At 39.6% G+C, this 21,972-nt stretch overlaps 1 protein-coding gene across 1 annotated transcript in view; it reads right to left on the reverse strand.

The window, feature by feature from the left end:
* Positions 1 to 2,554: 2,554 nt before the first annotated feature.
* The window catches only part of MTMR12 (myotubularin related protein 12), a 33,114-nt gene continuing 13,696 nt past the window's right edge, over positions 2,555 to 21,972 (reverse strand). Inside the window, exons 7-16 of the mRNA XM_036403805.2 lie at positions 20,028 to 20,151; positions 18,798 to 18,873; positions 15,700 to 15,806; positions 13,443 to 13,567; positions 10,883 to 10,961; positions 9,213 to 9,283; positions 8,055 to 8,227; positions 7,204 to 7,371; positions 6,227 to 6,388; positions 2,555 to 5,253 (exon numbers count right to left, since the gene is read on the reverse strand). Coding sequence (XP_036259698.2) covers positions 4,678 to 5,253; positions 6,227 to 6,388; positions 7,204 to 7,371; positions 8,055 to 8,227; positions 9,213 to 9,283; positions 10,883 to 10,961; positions 13,443 to 13,567; positions 15,700 to 15,806; positions 18,798 to 18,873; positions 20,028 to 20,151 — 1,661 coding nt within the window. The 3' untranslated portion in view covers positions 2,555 to 4,677. The remainder of the gene's footprint in view (positions 5,254 to 6,226; positions 6,389 to 7,203; positions 7,372 to 8,054; positions 8,228 to 9,212; positions 9,284 to 10,882; positions 10,962 to 13,442; positions 13,568 to 15,699; positions 15,807 to 18,797; positions 18,874 to 20,027; positions 20,152 to 21,972) is intronic.

Consider the following 21,972-nt stretch of genomic DNA (forward strand, 5'->3'; position numbering starts at 1 on the left):
TACACTCTATTAGCAAAACTGTACATTATTTCTAGTAGTGTTAGCTGTTCTTAATTGGAAATTTTCTTCAAACAGCAATAAAGTTTGTAAGTTTCAGAACTTGTAGAAATATCAGCTGGTTTCCAGGAAATAAACTGAATTTTGGCTTCTACAGTATAATGAAAATTTTATTTCAGGACCCAGAAACAGACAAAATGCAAGATTAAAAAAAATTGAAGAGAAAACTGGGATACCTGACTTGACTGTAAATGAGCAGATTTTCCTATTTGAGAGAAGCATTGCTTTCAGCTTGAGAACTTCAGATTTGGATCAAGCCTGAGCTGCAGGTACAGAGGTTTCTGTTGCATTCTCCTACCCTGATTTCCTTACTAACGACACCAGGCATCTAATCAACGTTTCATCCATCACCAGCTTTGAAAATGAGTAAATAATTTTGATGGCATTTGACAAAAAAATTATTTCATAAGTTGGTAGATTCCAACAGGCAATCTGGAGGCTACATGACCAGGCCATGTCAAGTCATGAGCATTACCTGGCCCCCCAGAACCTGAGTCACAGCTTTTGAATTGTCCAGCAAATTGGCAGTGGTGACAAACCTATGAACTGCTGGAACAGCACATGATTTAGGAACAGGGAGGAGATGGACGGAGACCGAAGATGTTCTGGCATGGGCAAGGGCAGGAAATGTCAGAAGAAAGGACAAAATTGAGTGGTCTGGCCATAAAGTCAAGACCACAGGAAATCAGTCTTGCTAGGTCTGCAAAATTTTTCACGAGAAAAATTTACAAATGCATTTCCTAGGCATGTCTTATTCACCTGCTTAAAGCGAGGTATAACATTAAGTTAAGTGCCTATTTGTTTTACTGGGTTGCTACATGAAAACCAGGGAAAACAAATGCTTGCTGAAAGCAGAGAAACATGCTATGATTGAACACCAGCAGGGCTCCACAGCAGCCAAACCAGGGCAGCACTGAGCATCCATGCCCCTCCAAACACTTGCCAAGATAGCAGCAGTCCTCTATTACATCTTCTCAGCCTCCACAGCACTTTTAAAGCAGTGACCCCAGTCAAACTGACCACCCAAGCAGAGGGAGCCCTTTGGGGCTCAGAACTGTGTGTAAATGTCTAGCCATGCCCTGCTAACACATGCTGAAGAACCCAATTGCCTTTGTACTTAACATGGTGGTGCCCTCCCCATGTAACTGTCTCTCCAGCTCAAGTATCAGCTCTCCTTATCTTCTGTGTCCACTCCTCTCCAAGTTAAGTCTATTATCCAACCAAGTTCTGTCATCCTGCAAATGCTGGCAAAAAGCATTTGTCACGTTGACTTTACTACAAACCAAGAAAAAGGAAGCAAGACACCCTAAAAAGGGTTTTTTTGCCCCTTCCACTCCTCACCCTCTCCAATTTACCCTGGAAAAGCAGGTATAGTTCTGTACACAGAATGCTTTTTTCAGACTCAGCTAAGCTCACTACTCAAAACTCCTTCCTATCCCAGAAAATTAAGTCCTTCACACAATTTTTAGAGATTTATGCAAAACCTAGCTCTTTGTGAAGGAGCACCCAGCCGTAAATACTGCATGAGCTCTCCAGGTAGTTTAGAATGAAGGTGACCTCTGCTGTGACAAAACAAATCCATTGTAAGAAATCATCATCAGAAAGTATTCACCTGCCTCTGTAATAAATTATGCTTCTGCGCTTCAGGCACAAATGGAAAAAGCTTCAGCTGGAGCAAAAGATCAGGAGGGCAAGCTGGCTGTAAACACCTTAATGAAGTACATGTTTGCATTCCTTTATGCTACACATCAATAGCTGTGCCTTTTCAATAGTGAATGCAGCCCTAAATCAAAGCCAAGCGGTCAAAGTACAATTGCTGGTCCTTAGCAGCTGTGGGTGAGGCAGAGGCACACCTTGTGGTACAACATGACCCACAGCTATTGCTGTGTGGGGCTTCAAGAACAAAGCTGGCACAGTCCTGTAATGTTCAAGGGGTTTTAATGTGTGATTTGTACTAGTGCTGCCTTTGACCAGGGGCTAGCAATTTGTAGTGTCTTGAAAAAAGTGGAATGTTGAAATCACAAGTACAAGCTGTACTCCACAGCTTACTGTGGCCACCTTAGTCCACATCAAACACACATCTGGTTTGAGAAATACCCCCCTGTGGCAACTTCAAGTGGCTTAGTGTAACAATACAAGAACAAATTTCACCCTGGATGTGGGGGAAGTATATTGCTAAGACAACAACACTAAGCAATTATATTGCTAAGAAACAAACACTCTTTAATAATGCCCCAAATACAGACAATCTGCAGTCAATTTCTAGATCACCTTTAACTTCCCACAGCCATCCTGCTTCATTGCACTGAACTGCCCTCTCTCCTGCATTGGGGGCATCAGAAGTACAGCCAGATCAAAACTGGACAGCTTCCCCATAATAGTCTGTAAAAATCAGGATATAACCAGAAAAGCCTTGCCACTGCAGATTGTCAAGTCTGCTGTATTTAGTGCATCACTTGCAATGTGGACCTTAAACATACATTCTTATCTCACGATGAATAGTTCAAAGTATATTTTATTGACACTCTTTAAACAGCCTGGAGAGAAGTAACAATATTTAATCAAAAGAAGGAAAAAGAAGATAGAAACCTGAAAAACTGCTAGCTTGCATTCAGTGTTAAACTTGGAGGTATAAACAAAAGCCTGGAGTATAAATATGAAGTATATTTCCAATCCTTCAGTGCAGAAAACCAGCAACAATGGTATTTACTCTACATTAGAAGTGTTTCCATGTTCAATTCCAGATATATACTTTTCTTCTATATATATTTCTGATAACTTATGTACAAATAAGATGTCCAACATCTGTTCTTTAATACAAGTATGTAATCTTCATAACTGAAACATTACAACAGTTTGATCAAAAGTATAGAAAATCATTTTAATATTTTTTTTATGGCAGTGTTTAAAAAACTCCACCCTTGAACCCAAATGACCTTAGAAGGACCAGTATTTCTTCACTGTAATAATACACTGCTCATTCAACATGCAAAGTGTTATTGCATACATGAGTCACATGAATTACAACTAAGTCTGAAGGAAATGTGCTGTACAGCCCATTCTAGCAAGTGCTAGCTGTAAATATCACAGAAGAAAGCATAGTACTACTGTATTTTTAAATAAAACGCTACAAACTCAAGTATTGTCCTCGCACTAAGACTTTAAGGCAATTAAGAGCTGGAAAGCTTCAGTTTGGCATAGCTGCATCAAGCTCTCCCCTTTCCCAGTTATGAGAATTTGTTTTTAGAGGGCTGCTGATGAATTGTTGCTGTATATTAATACAACTCAGTATGAAGTGATAAGTCAGTAACAAAAGTTTAATATCCCCAAGTTTCACTGAGCTGATCAAATTTAAGCAACAGTTTATCCACCAGCTAAGTTTTCCAGCATGGATTTCTAAATTGTTATGAGAACAGAGAAAAATATTCAATGTGTAAACCTCTCAGTGTAACTGATTTTACGACTTCAATCCATTCTTGGGGTATTACAGAATTTAAGGGTTAAAAACAGATCTGACAGTCAAATATTCAGCTTTACAAAGGATAATTATTTGCAGTAAAAATTTGTATAAACATACACACAGTAGATCCAAGTCAACAGGCATTTCTTTATGGCTTCTTTCACTGAGGTACTGTTATTACATCCAGCAACAGGACACGAGTGTTCTATAAACACCACATTCATAAGCTGTACCACCAACTCATGACAAGTGGTAACAGACTGCAAATCCTGCCTCACTGCAGAACTACAGGAAAAGAGTCTTCCCTGCTATGTGGAGAGTCTCAGTGCAAGCTACAGAAAGCCTTAAAGGCAACGGGCATCAGTGGGGGAAAAGTTCCAATGAAAGTCTCCCTCTACTTAAAGGAGAAAACATACTCATGGCAAATTGAAATCTCATTCGTTAAAATTAAGAGCAAACATAAAATTCCAAGGCAGCAAGGGCATGTAGAACAGCAGCCATACATTACAACTTGAAATGTGTCATTAAGCTCTTGCATCTGACCCTTGAGCTAAGTGCATGCACAGGCTCACAGCAGGCAACCTGTGACCATGACACCACACAGACCAACACTGACAAAGGGGAAGGGGCAAGCACACGACTTCTGTTGATCCAACAGCAGACAGAAAACCCCTGGTGACCACAAGAGTATTCCTCAGCTGTCAAAAGCTGACTCGTGAGTGCACAGTTAGTTGCATCTTTCACTGTTTACATGTGGGAGGAATTTGCAAATCACAGTACTCCACTCCCAGTACGGGGAAAGGGATGTTAAGATAGCATGCTTGTTGCCATGTGCATTTATCATTCTACCTTTACAGCAGAGAGTATTCTTTTGCTGTTTTTCTTTTTTTTTTTTTTAACAGAGTGGCCATGTTGTTACTACAGCCAACACTCCCATTTTTATTTCACCTATGCTAAAAATATGGTTCTGCAATAAATATTGTTAGAAATGGAAGTTCAAAACATGCTCAGTTAATTATAGTAGCTAGTTCTTTCCAATCAAAGATTTTTAACCCCACAAACCCATTAAACAGTTTGCAGATGCTCAAGTTCCTTATATGAAGATACAGCAAAACATTTAAAACTCAGTGCTTAGCCACATACTGTAATCTATATACATGTTATAACATATCCCCACTTAGATCAACAAATTCATCATCCCTCTTGACCAAGTCATCTTCATCTTCCAAGTCTTTCCAGGTGCTAGTAGGTAAAGCTGGTTTGACAGACTGTCTCTGCAGTAAAGCAAATGGAAACAAGGATGACAAACGGGCAGAATTTCTCAGCAAGGGAACAGAATGTACATCTCCAGAAACAGCCTGACTGTGTTCTTCATCCATTTTCACCTGCAGGCTTTGCACTTCCTCCATCAAGTCCAAAATCTTGGCAGCTGTAGCTATTGTTCCACCACCATGGAGCTGGGCCTCAGGAATCCATCGTAGGTAACGCTGTGCCCAGACTTTGATTTCGGGGCCGTCGATGCGCGGCAGCAGAAGACCATGGTAGTCGACAGGTTTGCTATGCCAGCTATCATAAAACTCCCTTAAGCTGTTAGGGGGCTCATCTGAAGAATTTATGAACTTGCCAATTCTTTTACCCAGAATGTTTTTAATTAAATGATCTGTTTCCTCCCTGAAAAATCCTCTCTTCGTGGAAGGCTTTGCCTGTGTCAGTGGCAAAGAAAGTTGCCGTTGATGCTTTAAGAGAGGAAAAAAGGCAAAATACTCAGATAATATTAATGCAATGGGACTTCAGAAAGCAGTTTTAAGAGGAAGAAAAACAAAGTTGTATTCAGGAAACTCTTGCAAGCAATAGTCACTTGATCTATATAGAAAAGCAGTGGCTGTGTTTAAATTGTTATTTTTCAGTACATCAAGTACTTTACAGAGCATACTGAGTGTTGCCAGCTTCCTTCCCTGCTAACCAAAAGTAACACCACTAAAGCAATTGTCTTTGAAAAAGCCAAACCCTTTGCTTACATTTAAGTATTGCCAGTGTCCATGTTTAGTTTAAGCTAGTTATAAATAAAGTGCTCTCTGATTTCTAGGTTTTTATCCAGTGGTCCCTCACTGCATCTCAGATAAACGCTGTAGATCATACTGGCAGTGTCTCACATGAGAATGCTTTATACAGGACAGAATTTACCAATGAATTGCAATTGAAAGAGGCTACTCCAAAGATTTTTTCCCTGAATTTGAGCTACGTGCCAATAATGAGGTGGTCCATCCATAATCCTCCATACTCCAGAGTTTTTTTGCTGCTGTTGGTTCCCCTCCCACTCCAAGTGCACACACACACTCCAGTTAAAATTAGGGAGGCAATCACAAACCTATGTATTTCAGTCAGGGACTCCATGGAACAACTAAATTAGCTCCCTTCAAACACATCATTGCAACTCACCTGAATATTAAATTTCATGACTTACCAACAGACTTGCACAGAAGTATGAAGAAAAAGAATCCCTAACTTCATGGCTATGAACTATAAAAGTGTTATTTACAATTGTAGTGCATGCAAACTGGGTTTTTAAATCCAGGTGCGTCTGAGGTATATGAGTATTTTGTCAATTTAAAAAAGTCTGCACCAATACTTTCACTGTGAGAACATTTGAAATAAGATGTGCAAAATATTTCTAGAACTGAAAAACCAGTTCAGCAGCACATATCTTACTTTGAACCGTGCAGTCTTCCGTTGACTTCTATCTGGTTTTGGTTTCTCTGCATAAAGAGGGTTGTTCAGGAAAGCCAGGGCCTTGGGGTCAAACTGCACAGACCAGTCCCACACAGTAAGGAATCTGAAAGGACCACTTTGTGTCTTGAGGCTTTCCCCACTCTGCCAAAACAAACAGGTCACATTTAATACTGCTAGAGGGGAATCCTGACTAAGTCAAGGTGAAATAAAGAAACTGGCTTTTTAGAAAAAAGGCCACAGAGTTGCAACAACACTTTTGCTTTCTATGTGTTCAATAACTGAACAACAGTGCAATCAGACTTTCACAGATGAAAATAAAGTTAAATATTCTCAGAAAAAAAGATATTTTGAAACTTGGACAAGAGACAGACAGTTGAATTCCTCAAACACAGGCGGCACATTACGATTCCAAACACCAAAAGCTGGAACTGCAGTCATGCAGTGCTACTGGTCTAGATTTTGCGATCAACAATCTATTTGTATAAAAGACAGTAATCTTCACTTTTTCCTTTAGTCTCTGTGCAGCCTTGCAGAGGATACTCCCATTGCTCCCAGCTTCTTAGGCTAGAGAAGAGCATGAACCAAATATAAATCAACGTTCAGGAGATGTTGATTTTGGAATACAACAGAATATACTATACAAGAATTTCATAGATAATTTATTCTGCCAGACAGCTGGATATTCCTTGAGGGTTAAGGAGCTCCAATTTCACTGAAGGGCATTAAACATACAACTGCAGCTACATATTACAGGTAATGTATTCCTTCTGTCATCATAAACTCCTATGTCCTGAACTTGCCTCCCTATAGCCAAAATTGCACTTGTTCACCCTTCAAGGCAGTTCAATAAGTAAGGAAAAAGGTGCTGTTGGGAATTGCTTTTTCTTGAGTGTTCCTTGTTTGTTGGTCAAACTCATTCTACAACACACCACATCCACAAAATACCAAACCCTTACCTTATTAGTGTCTCTTTGATGTTGAGAGTTGAAGAAGAAAGTGCTAAAAATAGGCACATAGAGGCTGTCTGACAAGACAGTTAAGTAAGTTTCTGTGAACTCAAATGCTGGAGGATACTGTTGTACCAGCTGCCAAACACAATTTAGCAGGAGCAGAAAAACAGGAGCCTAAGTAAACAAAATATTTCATCAGTTTCAGAAAAAGTTTAAATTGTTCCACCATGAAAACTATTTATTTTATAGTATCAAGTGTATCCAAATACAAATCTTAAGGCAAGAAGCCTGATTAAATACAGAACTGCTGCATGTACATTTGGCTGAAATTTGAAGAATCTGAGCTATCCTTGGCCAATTATTGACAGAAGAGATGAGCACTTTCTACTCTGAATTTAAAAGTTGCCACTATGCAGCCTTTTAAAGGTGGCAAAGCAAAACTAGTTTATATCAACTCTTGATCAGAATAAGTCAGTTTACACCTATTTGAATAGCAATCTAATCTAGTCCCAAAGCAAGACAGTAAAAAGTTGATCTCCAGATGTGACAGGAATAGGCAATTAACTTGAGTTATTTCTATAGATGCTACTACCATTTAACACAAGTCTTCAAGGGCACAGGATACATGACTTTCAAAAGATTCCAAGACTGGGAAATTTTTCATTTGTTGTCTTTAATAATAAAGCCATTGCTGACCTCTAAACAGCAAAAACAGTGACACTGTACAAACATCAACCCATAAAACAAAACAGAAGATCCTCAGAGTAACTGGAACTTCTGGACTAACAGGTAAATCCCTCTTCACGCTGAGTAAGCTTATAAATAGTAAGTAAGGAAAGCAATTAAAAAATTTTTACCTCCTCTTTCTCACTTTTGTGTAAGTGGTTACAGCGATCCAAAAAGCTATGTCCTCCAATCACCCACTCCTTCTGAATAAGGCTCTGAAACCCTGACTTTGTTCTGCTGTATGAATCCATCATCACTTGAACCAGGCTCGAGATTACACAGCACAGATCAGTAGCACTCTCTTCTACAAAGGAGAACAGAAACCACATTCTACACTGAGTCATTCCTCAAACATTATGTAAGAAAGCAAAGCATTGCCATGTTCACATAAACAAAATTGTATTTCAGGATCAGAGCAGCACAGACATTTTTGCAAGTCAGAGAAGTTAATCCATTATTCCAAATTTAAGGTTACTTACACACTTATCCTAGGAAAGTACTTTGACAATAAAACCTGCAAGCCCCAACACTTACTGCTGTAACTTGCCTGTGCCCTTCAGTCTCCCACAAGCACACACTGCCCCTCAGCCCAGCCATGTGTCCTTACCCTTCCTACACTCCACACCTCTTTTCAGAAGGTGTGAAACTGCCTCCTCATGCAACATACAGTCTTCACCTTTCCAAAAGGTGCCTCCAGAAAACACCTCTTGCCTGTGCTAGGTTTCTCAAATGGCAATATGTGTGAAAAACTCAACTAAATTACCAATCCAGGAGTCACTTAATGGTTAACTTGAGATTTGGTTTTACATGTGATTACTCAGTCTAGGAAAATAAACTGCTCAACATGTTTACAGTAAGTATATTATTCCATGTATTTTTAATAAAGAGTCTGCAGAATATCCAAGATGTATCTAGAAAATATAAAGGTTATTTTTCAAAGTTTTCATATTACCGGTCCTTTGTATGGATATGGTTCCCGTGCCCCTTAAAATACAGCAAAGGGCCTAAGAGACCTTAAATAAAATAAACTGGGAAACAGGAATGTTACCTCTTCTTTATGCAAGACTCTCCTGCCAATTTATCAGCAGCTTTTTCATTCATATCCTGGAATTGTGCTTACCACATTTTCTTTAACTACAGGAAGCATTTCCAGAAATGTAGGAGATAAAGGTGTCTTACTTGAGTGCTCTAAGAATTTTAGCAAGTCTCTACCATAATTAGACAGCTTAGTCCTATATACTGATTTGTTTAAATTCATTTTGAAGTAGATTATCTCATTAAATTCTTACCTATGAGGAGAACATTTGTATGCTGTATTTCCAGACACTCAGCAACTTCTATGGCTTTCTTCAAGACTCTCCTGTTTTGGTACAGGAAAAGTTGAGTGAAGTTTCTTATATTAGTTTCCCCTAGACAGGGTTAGAATGCCATAATTGAAACTTCACTAGTTCTTTAAAACACAATACCCATGCTCAGTTTGTGTAAACTAAGAACTGCTCAGCTTCAAGAACATTTTATCTGGCCATTAACCATGCATTTTCAGTTGCTATGATACACTATGTTATTCTGGATCAACAGCAGCCATCACACACCAAAGTATTACAATTGCTAAGAACCAGATCTTTTTCCTGGAAAGAGCCAACATCACCATATTTATGTTCTAACATACTACATTCTACATTTCTTCCAAAATCTGCTTTCAAGAGAGAGAGGGAAGAATGAGCAATCAGCTCTTGTAAACATTCTGACAAAAGTTATACAGAGAACATTATTACACAAGGAAGACTGAGTGGAATTACAGATCACATAAAACCAGATGTAACATTGTTGGTTTCTAGATCTAAATTTTCATAAAATTAGTTATTCTTAGCAAAAGCCTGTACACAAATTTGGATTCTTGCAATATCTTAGGTCACTAAGAAAAGTGGACAGTTTATTTCTTAAGTGTGGAATTGTCAGATTCTTCTTTGTTCTATCATCCAGAACATGTGACAAAGCATTCCTACTAACTACAAAAGCCAAGAACAGGCTGATCCAGGAACCAGCTGGATCCAAGTATGGAAATGACCAGTCTCAAAACAACCTAAGGATAGGAACCCAGCCTGGCTTTTACTTTAAGCTACCTGTGATCTTCATTATGTCAATGAATTTCTCAACATATATGGTCTTCACTAGAACCTTTCAATAAATACATTTAAATTCTGGATTAACAAGTTAATAACTATCAATATTTACGGATTGTTATTAAGACCAGAGGGACTGGACCTGACTGCAGAAGCACTCCATGGTAATTAGCTGATTACAGAATAAACTGACAGACAAAACAGTTAGCACAAAGTAACATTGAAAACAAAACTCCTCAACATTCCACTAGAACAAGCCTCAAGTTAGCCAACACCATTCCAACACTTACTCACTGTGGACTGCTGAAAGAAGAAAAGAGAACTTAAGGAACAATCAGCACAAAAAAGGGAAAAAACTGAGAAGACATGTCATTTTATAAATCTTTGGTGGACTAACATCTTGAACACTGCACTTCATCTCACCCTAAAGGACATTACAGAAGTAGAGAGTACAGAGAAGAATGGCAAGGCCAGTCAGAGACATAGAATAGTTTCACACAAGAAACAAACAGGATTCTTGAGTTTGGAAAGAAGGTGACAATGCAGGATGGAAATTATTGAATCTGTATTTTTAACTGGCTCTCTGGAAGAATTGTAATTGGAATGATCTGCTACTTCTCATATCCTTTAAAGTGGAACACTTAACACAAATCTGCACTGTTAAAAACACTGTCTCAAGTTGCAGAAATAAGATATATAAATGGGACCATAAGCCTGTCTTAATTTTTTTTTCCTACTGGCAGTAAAGAATTCCATTTCAAGAAACTAGCTAAAAAACCCACTACAAATGCAATTACCAACAATTTGAAACACAGAACGCTGAAGATACAGCAAACCTGATTATTTCTAGCCAGTTTGTGCTCTCCAGTAATGAAAACCATTTCACATCAGTTGCCCAGAAGTCTGTACTGTTATCTGAAAAAAAAACAAAACAAAAACAAAAATATAAAGCAAGCAATACTAAGGAGTCAGCAAATCTCAATCACTATTAAAGTTGACACCTTATAACTAAATAAGGAAGCAAAGTAGTCCTACAAACACCAGCAGAGTTTTACAGCAACACAGTCTTTTAGAAAAAGTAAGTTGAAGGTTCATGGCACTCAAACCAGGTAAATAAATCTGTTGACAAAATGGAAAAGTAATAAAAAAGTTTAATCAGAGATGATGATCTACATAAAGCTTAACCTAAAGACACCGGGTTTTGAAAATCATTACCATCAGAGCCAGAGACACCAATGGGTTTTAAAAGTAGGTTATAAAAATTTATGGAATGTAAGACTACCTGAAAAATGTTTTAAACAGTTTTTGCTGCAACTAAAAAAAGGCATTAAAATACATAAACAGGGAGGCCAAGTTCAATACCACAAAGTCATTAAACACCTATGAATTTCACTAGGACTTTTGTTGTTTTTTTCAAATGCCACCTAAGTGTCCACTGCTTTTATTTCTTTCAAAGCCAGTCAAAAAATACTGGAAAGCTTTCACAAGCTGATATAATCAATTAAAACCAGAATATATTAAATTTCCTGCATGAGACAAACCTTGAAGCACAAGGCCTGCAATGGTTCTACTAGTGAGAAACCAGATACACAGAAACTTGTGGAATTGAAGCTGTTCTGGAAAGGGTGGGGGAGGAGGGAATTTTGTGTACTGCCCACCTTCCCAGAGTCTCTCAAACACTTCCAGTGTTCGATTCCAGCACATTTACACACTACTGTGTCTGCTGCATCTTGCACCTATGCCTCAAATGCACAGGCATACACGTGTTTTATTCCTGTAGCTGTGCTGCCTCCATGCAGCACAGCTACAGGAGCAGCACCTCATCCTGTTCATTGCACAATTTAAACTCCTCTCCCAATTTCTTTCACCCTGGCCATAGAAACTAGTTCTCCCCAAAAGCTCTGTTCCATTAGACATAGTTTTCACCAAATCCCATCACCCTCACAGTAAAGAAGTTTTCCCCAATACCTGATCCAAAGCTGCCCATTTTCCCTTGTCCTGTCATTTCATGCTCTCATCTAAAGTCCCTCTCCAGTTCTCTTGTAGCCTCTATAGGAAGTGGAAGGTTCCATAAGGTCTCCCTGAAGCCTTCTCTTCTACAGGCTGAACAATCCTAATTTTGTCAGCCTTTCCTTGCAGGAGAGCTGATCCATCCCTCTGATCACCTTGGTGCCTCCTCTGGGCTCACCCCAGCAGGTCCCTGTCCCTCCTGTGCTGGGAGCCCAGGGCTGGATGCAGTGCTCCAGGTGGGTCTCAGCAGAGCAGAGCAGAGGGGCAGAATCCCCTCCCTGCCCTGCTGCCCACGGGGCTCTGGATGCAGCCCAGGACACGTTTGGCTCTCTGGGCTGTGAGTGCCATAGCCAGGACAAGCTGCCTATACCATATTAACGAGGCATGTACACGACAAAAGTTATGGTTAATGTGTTCAGACTTTAAAATATGGTAATAAGGTCATACATTTCTCTAAGATCTTAGTACTTCTGCAAAAGTTACCTGAATGTTTTTCTCAGACTGAAAGTGCATAGTGCTATACTCAGTGAGGTACAGTCGACTGTCAAAACTTATTTAACAAACTGCAAGAACACTTACTAGATGGGAGTTTCAACACATTCCCTTTTGCATGAATATAAGACAATGATGCAATTACATCATTGAAATACACAGTATTTCATAACACGGGTTAAATGACTAAATTCAAGCTTAGGTTTTTTTCCTACAGAGGGTGACTTGCCAGAAATCACATGAAAAAGTAATTATTTTTAGCTCTTAAGATTCACTGTCAATTTGACAGTGTATTCTAGACAAAATCTTCAGTGTGAAACTCAAATACCTTGTATTAGAAGTGGAGTGGAGCTTTTTTCATCTCAAGAGGTGAGGTCAAAGTGTTTCATGACAGCAAAATAGTTGGAAAGCCTCAGAAGAAAGAAGTCTGAAAGCCTAGATCATACTTTCACATGGCTCCCATCTGACTGCTTTCTAAAGAACAGAATTTAAGCAGCTTCATATGTTTTGAGATGTGACTAGTGTGTAATAAAACCAAGGGCAAAAATTAATTAGCAGTCTCTACTCTTGACAGAGCCCAAAGGCTGAAAGTTTGGCCACAGAAGACTGAAAATCTTCCCCACAAACTTCATTCCAGTTAGTGTAAGCCAAGTAACACATAAGACTTCATTCCTTCAAAAGTAATTTTGAGATACTGTGACAGCTTAGCAAGAGGTGGTTAAGTCAAAGAACTACAAACCTTCATTCACATCCCAGACATAAGCACAGTCTTCAATTACATATTTTAAAACCTGCTTTTGACCACCCTCAAAATCAAGGCACCAATCAAGAAAATTACTGCACTCAGGAGTCACAGCACATCATTGTTATGCTTTGCTTTAAAGTCTGACTTACCTATCAAAAACAGCTGTTTGAATCTTGTGTATGCAGTCTGGATATCTTGCAGAGATGGAAGGCTGCTTGACAAGTCATCCATCCTCAGGAGCTCATAGGGAGGTTTGCTAATTGTCTTATAGATTCTAAATCAAACCATCAAGAGATTAAAGCTTTCTGCTTCACAAGTCAAATAACGCATCAACTATTATCTGAAGACAAAGTTAATAGGCATGATTTCTCAAAGAGCTGTAACACCAGAAGATAGACACTCTGGAAAGCTAGTGACCTCCATGCATTTCTAAGTACTAACTGGAAGCTTGCCTACAGGCTTATAACACTATTTGATGCTTTTAACCATGACACCAATAAAATTACACTTGTGCCTATTTGTGCAGTTATCAATATTACAAGCACTGCTTGATTTTTACTACTGTTTCTTTAGTATTTTCTTCACTAGACACACCAAAATCACTTTACTAGGAGGCTGCTAGAGCCGTATCCTAAAAGAAGAGATGGATAGAAACACCCAAAACTCCCAACAGAAGCTTACAATTTCTCTTGACTTTTGCCAACCAGATTCTGATGCCTAGCTGCTAGGTCTTCTAATGAAATACACAAGCAAAGGAAATTATTTGGGTTCAAAAAAGACAATGTATCTTGCACTTCCCTATATATCTACAGATTTTTTTGCCTTGAAGGAGAGGAAAAAATACCAGGCCAGATGATGCTTTGGCTTGGACCCAGAGCATTCCCTCTCATTCAGGTTCCAGAGCTCAGATGAACATCAATGTAGTAACTACATCTGCTGTCACACTGTCCTCTCTATTACCAAGACCTGGGAAAAGTTGCTCTAACTCATACTTCAGAAGTGAGGTCTTGTGGGCAGTTTTCCAGGCAGGACAGAGGGCTTTGCTTCCTGCAGGTTATAGCACAGAAACCTGCTTTAAGTGAGAACTACAGGAGTCCACATCAGAAACATGAGTTACCAGATCTACTGGAAGATGCATCAGATCAGAGAAGTGAGGGAGAGCAATTGCTGGCAAAATACAGTACTTTTTCTAAATGACACAGCAAAGAACTTAGGCTGCAAGATCAGGCTCTGAACAGCTTTTTTAAAAATACAAACTGCTGATTGTAAACATCTGCTCTGTGCCTGAGTTCAGACTATTACTGTAATGGCACTTGAACACACCCTGATGGCCAGTTTGTAGATATATTTTAGACTCCAGTGATTAAACACCAGTACTGCACAGCAAAGAAAAACAGCAATACTGCCCCAAGTTGAAATGGCCACAGAGAAGGGATCAAAATATCAGGGGATACATTGTTACAGCTTACTGCTAGTTTTATTTACTTTCACATCACAAAATAGCATTAAAGACAGTTCTAAGTCATATAATCTTTCCCATTTCAGGGTAGAAATATTAGAGAACCTGCAGGAAGGGCCACAACTCTTTCCTATGCAAGTATAATTAATTTTATAAACAAAAGCAGTTTTTAGAGCCCAATCAAGCTGTTTTCTGTTCGTTCTGTGTGATTAACAGGTCTCCATCTATGAGGAGCAAGAAGCCAATGTTCAATGTACAGATTGTACCTATGAGTCTGATCTAACAGGTGGCTGCTGAGAGAGAAGTTCTGTCTCAGACAAACAACAGTTTAAAAAATTAAGGTGGAAAAAGTCATTGCCATAACAGACAGCTGTGCTCCTTCCCTTAAGTTACACTTGTTCATTTTTTAAACTGCTGAACTAAGTCAGTTCACTACCCCATGTGAAAAAGTGCTGTCTGCCTTCACACCTGAAAGCTGCAGTGGTGAATTGCTCAGGCTGCCTCAGACATTTTAGGATACCTTATCTCAAGTTATTTAAGAACATGAACCTAGCTCTCAGAAGGTGGCAGTCTTAAAAACTCAGTTTGTAAATGCACATTTACAGACAGAATCTACATTTCTCTTACTTGCAAAACAATTAAGCCATTAAACCCTACAAGCTCTGCTGCTGCTTTACCTAAAAAATACAGCACAGGTAGTACAGATTCCTCAGAAATATATGTGTATGCAGCTCCACAGAAAAGCCCTTTGGTGAAGTTCCAACCCTGCACAAGTGACCAGTGCCATTGGGTCAAGGGCTTTAACACATTCCACTACAGCAAACTACTTTCAGATACAGAACTTGTTTCCTGATGTGTGAAAGCTTAAAAGATATAGCATATATGGAAAAAAGAGAAGCAAGGTCCATACCAAGCAAAGTGTTGTGGACAGAATAGCTATTACTGACCCATCCAAGAAGGCTTTTTGCATTTGTGAAGTGCTGTCATCCTGTTCTTTGGGAAACGAAGACATTTTGAGAAGAGCAGCACCGTTATGGCAAGACCAACACCAAATCTGCAGAAAGACATTTATCAGATGAGAAAAATAAGTAAATTCTCCTATACAAGGTATTTGCTCAAGTAATTGAGTGATTTCAAAATTTCTCTGTGCTTTTGCTTCATTGAATTTTTAGCGTATTTAATAACACCATCAACAGAAGCAAACTCCTGCACCTGCACCAAAATTACATGCCTGAGTACACTATGTTACCACTTGCAAGTTTAAGTTAGAGTTTACACAGGCACAGGGAAATATAAAATGACAGATTATGCCAAAATATTACTTTCTCAACTTCCCTCACAGGTAAAAAAAAAAAATTGATCAAAAAGTCTATGGCAAAATTATGTTGGAATATATGCCACAGCAAAACAGAACTTGTAAGTAACTATATAAGTTACTTACAAGTAACTTATATACTTACAAGTAACTTATAACAAGTTGGAATATATATTATCCATCAGTTTCTCCACTACTGGATTTTTCTAATAGCTCAGCCTTGAGATAACTCACAATACATGCACTGATAATTTTCCATGTGAACTATGCATAAAGAGTAATCAAGGCATATGAAATAATGTATTAAACACTCCACAGCTAAATCAGATTGCATGGTCACAGGTATTTCTTGTGGCAAAACAAGTCCTCAAAGCTTCTTACTTCCCTTTACACCTAATTTTCTCATGAATACTTCTTATTCCTTGAAGCTCTCAAGATGATCTGTAAACTTGCATTGAAACAGAGAGTAAGAATCATTTTCATCAGGAATATTACACAAATGAAATCAGGAAATAAAAGTTCTGCTACCAATTTACAGAAACCAAGAGGTGCACCTCAGAAGGATACAGAAACCTCACAATCATCAAGAGTGGAAAAAATTACTACACTGTCCTTCCATTACCTTCTAAAACCAATTCAATATGGCCCAGCTAATCTGACACTGCCTTCACAGAAACAGTTTGGAAATAATTAGAAGAGTTCTACAAGGCCTCTGAACAGTGGACAGCTACAGATATTATCATCTATCTGCACATCTGTAAGGCCTTTTACATGGTTACACACAACACCCTTCTCTCAAAACTGGGGAGACAGAGGTTTGATGCATGGACTGTTCAGGGACGAGGAACTGGTTGAATGGTCCCATCCATAGAGTAGTGGTCAACTACCCAATGTCCAGACAGAGATCAGTGACGAGTGGTATCCCTCAGGGGTCTGTACTAGGGCCAGGACTATTTAATACCTTTATCAATGACACAGTCAGTGAGATTAAGTGCACTCTCAAATTTCCAGACAATACCAAGATGAGGTGGTTTGATAGGATGCCATCCAGAGGGACCCTGACAAGCTCAAGAAGCAGGCCCATGAGAGCATCATGAGGTTTAACAAGGCCAGGTGCAGGTCCTGCCCCTGGGCTGGGACAAGCCCTGGTGCCAGCACAGGCTGGGCATGAACAGCCCCAGAGCAGCCCTGCCCAGAAGGGCTTGGGAGTGCTGGGGGTGAGAGGCTGCACATGGCCCAGCCATGGCACTCACAGCCCAGAGAGCCAAACGTGTCCTGGGCTGCATCCAGAGCCCCGTGGGCAGCAGGGCAGGGAGGGGATTCTGCCCCTCTGCTCTGCTCTGCTGAGACCCACCTGGAGCACTGCATCCAGCCCTGGGCTCCCAGCACAGGAGGGACAGGGACCTGGTGGGGTGAGCCCAGAGCAGAGACACAAAAATGGTCACAGGGCTGCAGCACCTCTCCTGTGAGGATACACTGAAGAGCTGGGGTTGCTCTGCCTGGAGAAAGCTTTGGGGACATCTTTTTGTGGCATTTCATTACTTAAAGAGGACTTATAAGAAAGGTGGGGAAAGACTTTTTAGTAGGTCTTGCTGTGATAGGACAAGGGGTAATGGTTTGAAACTAAAAGAGGGTAGCTTTAGAATTACATATATGGAAGGAAGTTTTTACAAGGAGGGTGCTGGAACACTGGATGGAATAGGATGCCCACAAAGGTGGCAGAAGCCCCAGAAACATTCAAGGTCAGGTTGGACAGGGCTCTGTACAACCTGATGTAGAAGAAGATGCTTTGGTCATTTCAGAGGGGGTTAGACTAGATCCTGCTTAAAGGTCCAAACTATTCTACAGTTCTGTGAATCCAAGATGGAATAAAAAATTCCCAAACACTTCTGTTTCTGTGTAAGAGCCAGTTTAATAGGTCTCTGACGCTCTGAGAAAAAGTCTACCACACTACTTTGACTTTTAGGCAGGAGAGTACAGTACCTTCTCCTCCAATTAACTTAAGAGCACAAAATTAACATGGTTTTCCTTGGCAAATTTAATGGACACACTTACATTAAGTTAAGACCTCACAAGTGAGATTACTTTGCTCCTTGTTTCCATCTTCTCTGTCTCACTGGTTCTTGAACTAAAAGGCAGGAAGCCAGATCCAGCTTGCTACAGGTTGCAAACTAGTGTATTTAACTTTATTTTCTGTTGGACTTGTAGAACTAGTTTTTCAGTTGTGCTACCTGACTTTGTAAAAACGCTGCATCATCACAGCCACAGCACTTACCAGAACCCAAGCCAGGTAACTGGAGGTGTTCAGCTACACCTTACATGCACCATCTTCACCTCAATATCCAAATAGCACTTCAAGGCCTACATCTTGCCCCAGCCAGATGCCACTCAGCACAGTCTCATGAAAAACAGGCTGATGGACAGACAGGCTAATAATATATGTAGGCTATGAGACATTAGTAAATGGGAACGGTGAACAGTAAATACATATTTTGCTGTTATGTACATGTTAAATGTATTATTTTCCTACATATTACACTGTTCAGTGAAATACAGAATGTATCAAGCACTTCTCCTTCCAACATCTGTTTCCCTTCTGTAGATAACCAGGTATACATGTAAACTGTTAAAAAAAAGTTCTGAAAACAATATGCAGTAACATCTGAAATGTTAATTAAAATTCTACCATCTCAGTGAGAGTTTTACCCTCAGCCATGCATATATACTTACAGGAATGCCTCTGCCTTCATACTTCAAGATACTCTCTTCAGAAATGCATATGGGAACAACAAAATACAAAGGCAGCCTAAGACAACAAAAAAAGAGTATCTTGGTCTCAAAAACTGAACAAAGAACAATCTCAAAGTTCCTTTTAATGATGGTGAGTGTTCTAACTCAAATTCTAACTATATATTCACCTTGCTACAATAATCTTTCCTACTAGATAATTCTATTACCCTCAAAGCTATGCCTTTATTTTCAGCTTGAATAAGGCTTTTTTCCCAGCCTTGAGGTCTTAACTATTTTCATTGCAACACTCACCTGCCTTCACAAAGGTGCAATTAATTCCAAGCTCTAAGACTGATTTCTAAGTCTACCTTGGTTCTCTCATGCTTTGCTGCTTCAAAAGATACCCTTGCAGTATAAAATGACTAGTTCTGTTTCCATACCTGTTAAGCAGTTCACATCCTAATTCAAGAACATCATTTAATTTATCAAGGATTTCCAGCATCAACCAACACTATTTACGTTCCCAGTTCAGAGAAGCAATGTAAGTTGGCTTGAAGTACTTAAACTCAATTTGGGTGTCCCAAGACAGAGTTCTAGAATAAATAGTTAAGGCTCTGAAATACAAATTTCCAAGGTCTGTGAAATCTTTCAAGATTTGACTATGAAACAACAGTAGAAGTATACAATGCCTTGTATACATCCTAAAGGGCTCACCACTAAATGCTACTCTGCTAAACTGGCGGCCAAGCTCAGCTAAACTTTGCTAACCTTCTCCCAAAGGCAACACAACTTAACTTCCACCAGCACATTTTGCAGATTTACTTTAAACCAGTTACTTTTTCCCCATCTAGCCCTCTCCCAACAAAAACAGTGAAAAATCTCCAGTGCATGTAACTTGAAATTTTACCACAGTAAAGGTACAGCACTGAGAAAGTGTCATCCTAATGAGTATGACAGAAGTGTAGGTCCCAGACATATGTATTTTCTATTCTCCACTTCTAGATATACTCAAAGCTTGATTTAACCAAGGTCCTGAATAGTTGAAGTTAACCCTGCTTGAATCAGAGGTTGTGCAGGATCACCTCCTGAGATTACAAACAAAATTATTCCCTAAATAAAAATGGAAACCATATCCTAAAAAGACTCCTAAAAATCTGTATAATCCCCAGCATCAAAGGTAGCACTGATTTTCACACATCCAAAGCTCACTATTAACCAGGGCAATCTTACTTTTCAGAGACTCTGTAGCCTTCGTTGGTGGTCACTGCTTTGTATTTCACATTCCCTTTGGTCCGCTCCAGCTCATCACGCCAGTCCTCGAGGGTTTCAAACATCACCGTTTGGTTCCTCCCATCTGTCAGACATCAATAAAATTAATTTTGCAGACTGTCAGGAATTCTAACACAAAAGCAATCCTAAGTAAACCTGTTAGTCGCCATTAAGGCAAGCAGAACCTCTTGTGTACCAAAAATCTAGAGTCAAAGACAAAATGCCTTTGTACACCACACTGCCTCAGTCTGATTGTCAACAACAGCAATATCAGATACAGCTGTTACTAATAACTTCAGGAACAGTTTCTCCTGCAGAAATGAATAATTTGTTACAGAACTTCCACACAGCTGGGGCTGTCCTCACACCCAGCCTAAAATGCAGCAAATATCATTTTATACTAATGCAGCTGAGTGGCATCTAATGCTGTAGTTTAAATGCAGAATTAACAATCATACAAAAAACCTTTCTAAAAGAATTTCAGATATTGCACTTCATTTAAGGTTCATTTTGTTTCCTCATGAATAGTTTTGCACTGAATAGAACATCTCAGGCACTCAGTAAGAGCAGAAAATTAATTACAGCAATTCAGTCTCAATACTTTCAACTTGGACTCTTCCCTGTAATTCTACGTAGCCACCTCAGAAACAAGAAATAAGACAGCAGCTTGATTCAGCCTCAAATCTTGTACAGTAACCATATAATTTCTGGAGTAATGTCAATTGTTTTAGGCACACATCCTAATTGACTAACATTCTACAATATCAGCTAAACCTGAAAGGGCAAAGAAAGCTATAATTTCCATGGAAGATACAATGGTAACTTGAAACTTTTCACTGTAAGAAGATAAGGTAGATGAAAAATTTACAGCTCAGAACAGAACGTTATTGATGAGCTCTTGGAAACAGGATTTTGGAGGTATCAGACTGTGAAAGGCATAAAAACCAATATCTAGAGTCTATTTGTCTTATCCTGTACTAATTTTATGAAGAATGACACTGAGCCACTTACTACTGAACACAGCTATTAAAATAGGAAAGAATTGTGGGACAGCACTTTGATGTTGCTTTAAAGAGTAGGCTTCTCCCACGCTCTGCCTCTACCTGGAAAAGCTTGCAGTCTTTTCCATTGTTTGTAGCTGAAACAGAACACCAGTTTCAGGTGAAGCCTGCAGGAACTACCAGAGCCAGCAATGTGCCTTCCTTGCAGCAAACAGGCAGTGTGCTCCTGGGCTGCATTTAGCAAAGCCACTGTGTACCAGCTGAATGAAGCCACCACTGCTCTCAGCTGGAGGACTGTGCCAGTGCTGGGCTCCTGTTTGAAGGCTCCTGGACCAGTGAAGGCCCTGTGTGATCATTAAAGGGCTCAAAACATCTGATATGAGGAGAGACAGAGCTGGGGTCACTCAGAAAAGAAGGCTCAGGAGGGGCCAATCTCCCTTTGTATATGAACACTGGGGGTGGAACAGGGGAGGAGAGTACAGAAGATGGATCCAGACTCAGTGACTTGACAAGAGGCAGTTATGCACAAGCTGAACTACAGCAAATCCCACATATACATAACAGCAATGTTTTCCACTACAAGGAGGGTCTAACAATGAAACTGACTCTCCAGAAAGGCTTGTGGAGTCTCAATACTTGGAGAAACTCAAAACCCAACGGGACATGACTAAGCTTGATGCAGTTAACCCTACTCTGAAGAGGGGCATATGGACAAGAACATGACTGGATAATCTCCAGAGGCTTCTTCTAACCTCAATGATCCTGAAATTCCTTGACATATTTTGGTGTTTGACTAATACCTTGCATACATCAAAACCTTCCTCTGTGAAGGGAATTGGTGCTGTTGGTGCATTAAGGGTCAGGTTCCTAATTCAAAACGGCACTATTATATCTACTAAAGTCTG

The sequence above is a fragment of the Molothrus ater genome, chromosome Z (genome assembly GCF_012460135.2).
Source record: "Molothrus ater isolate BHLD 08-10-18 breed brown headed cowbird chromosome Z, BPBGC_Mater_1.1, whole genome shotgun sequence".
Lineage (NCBI taxonomy): Eukaryota > Metazoa > Chordata > Aves > Passeriformes > Icteridae > Molothrus > Molothrus ater.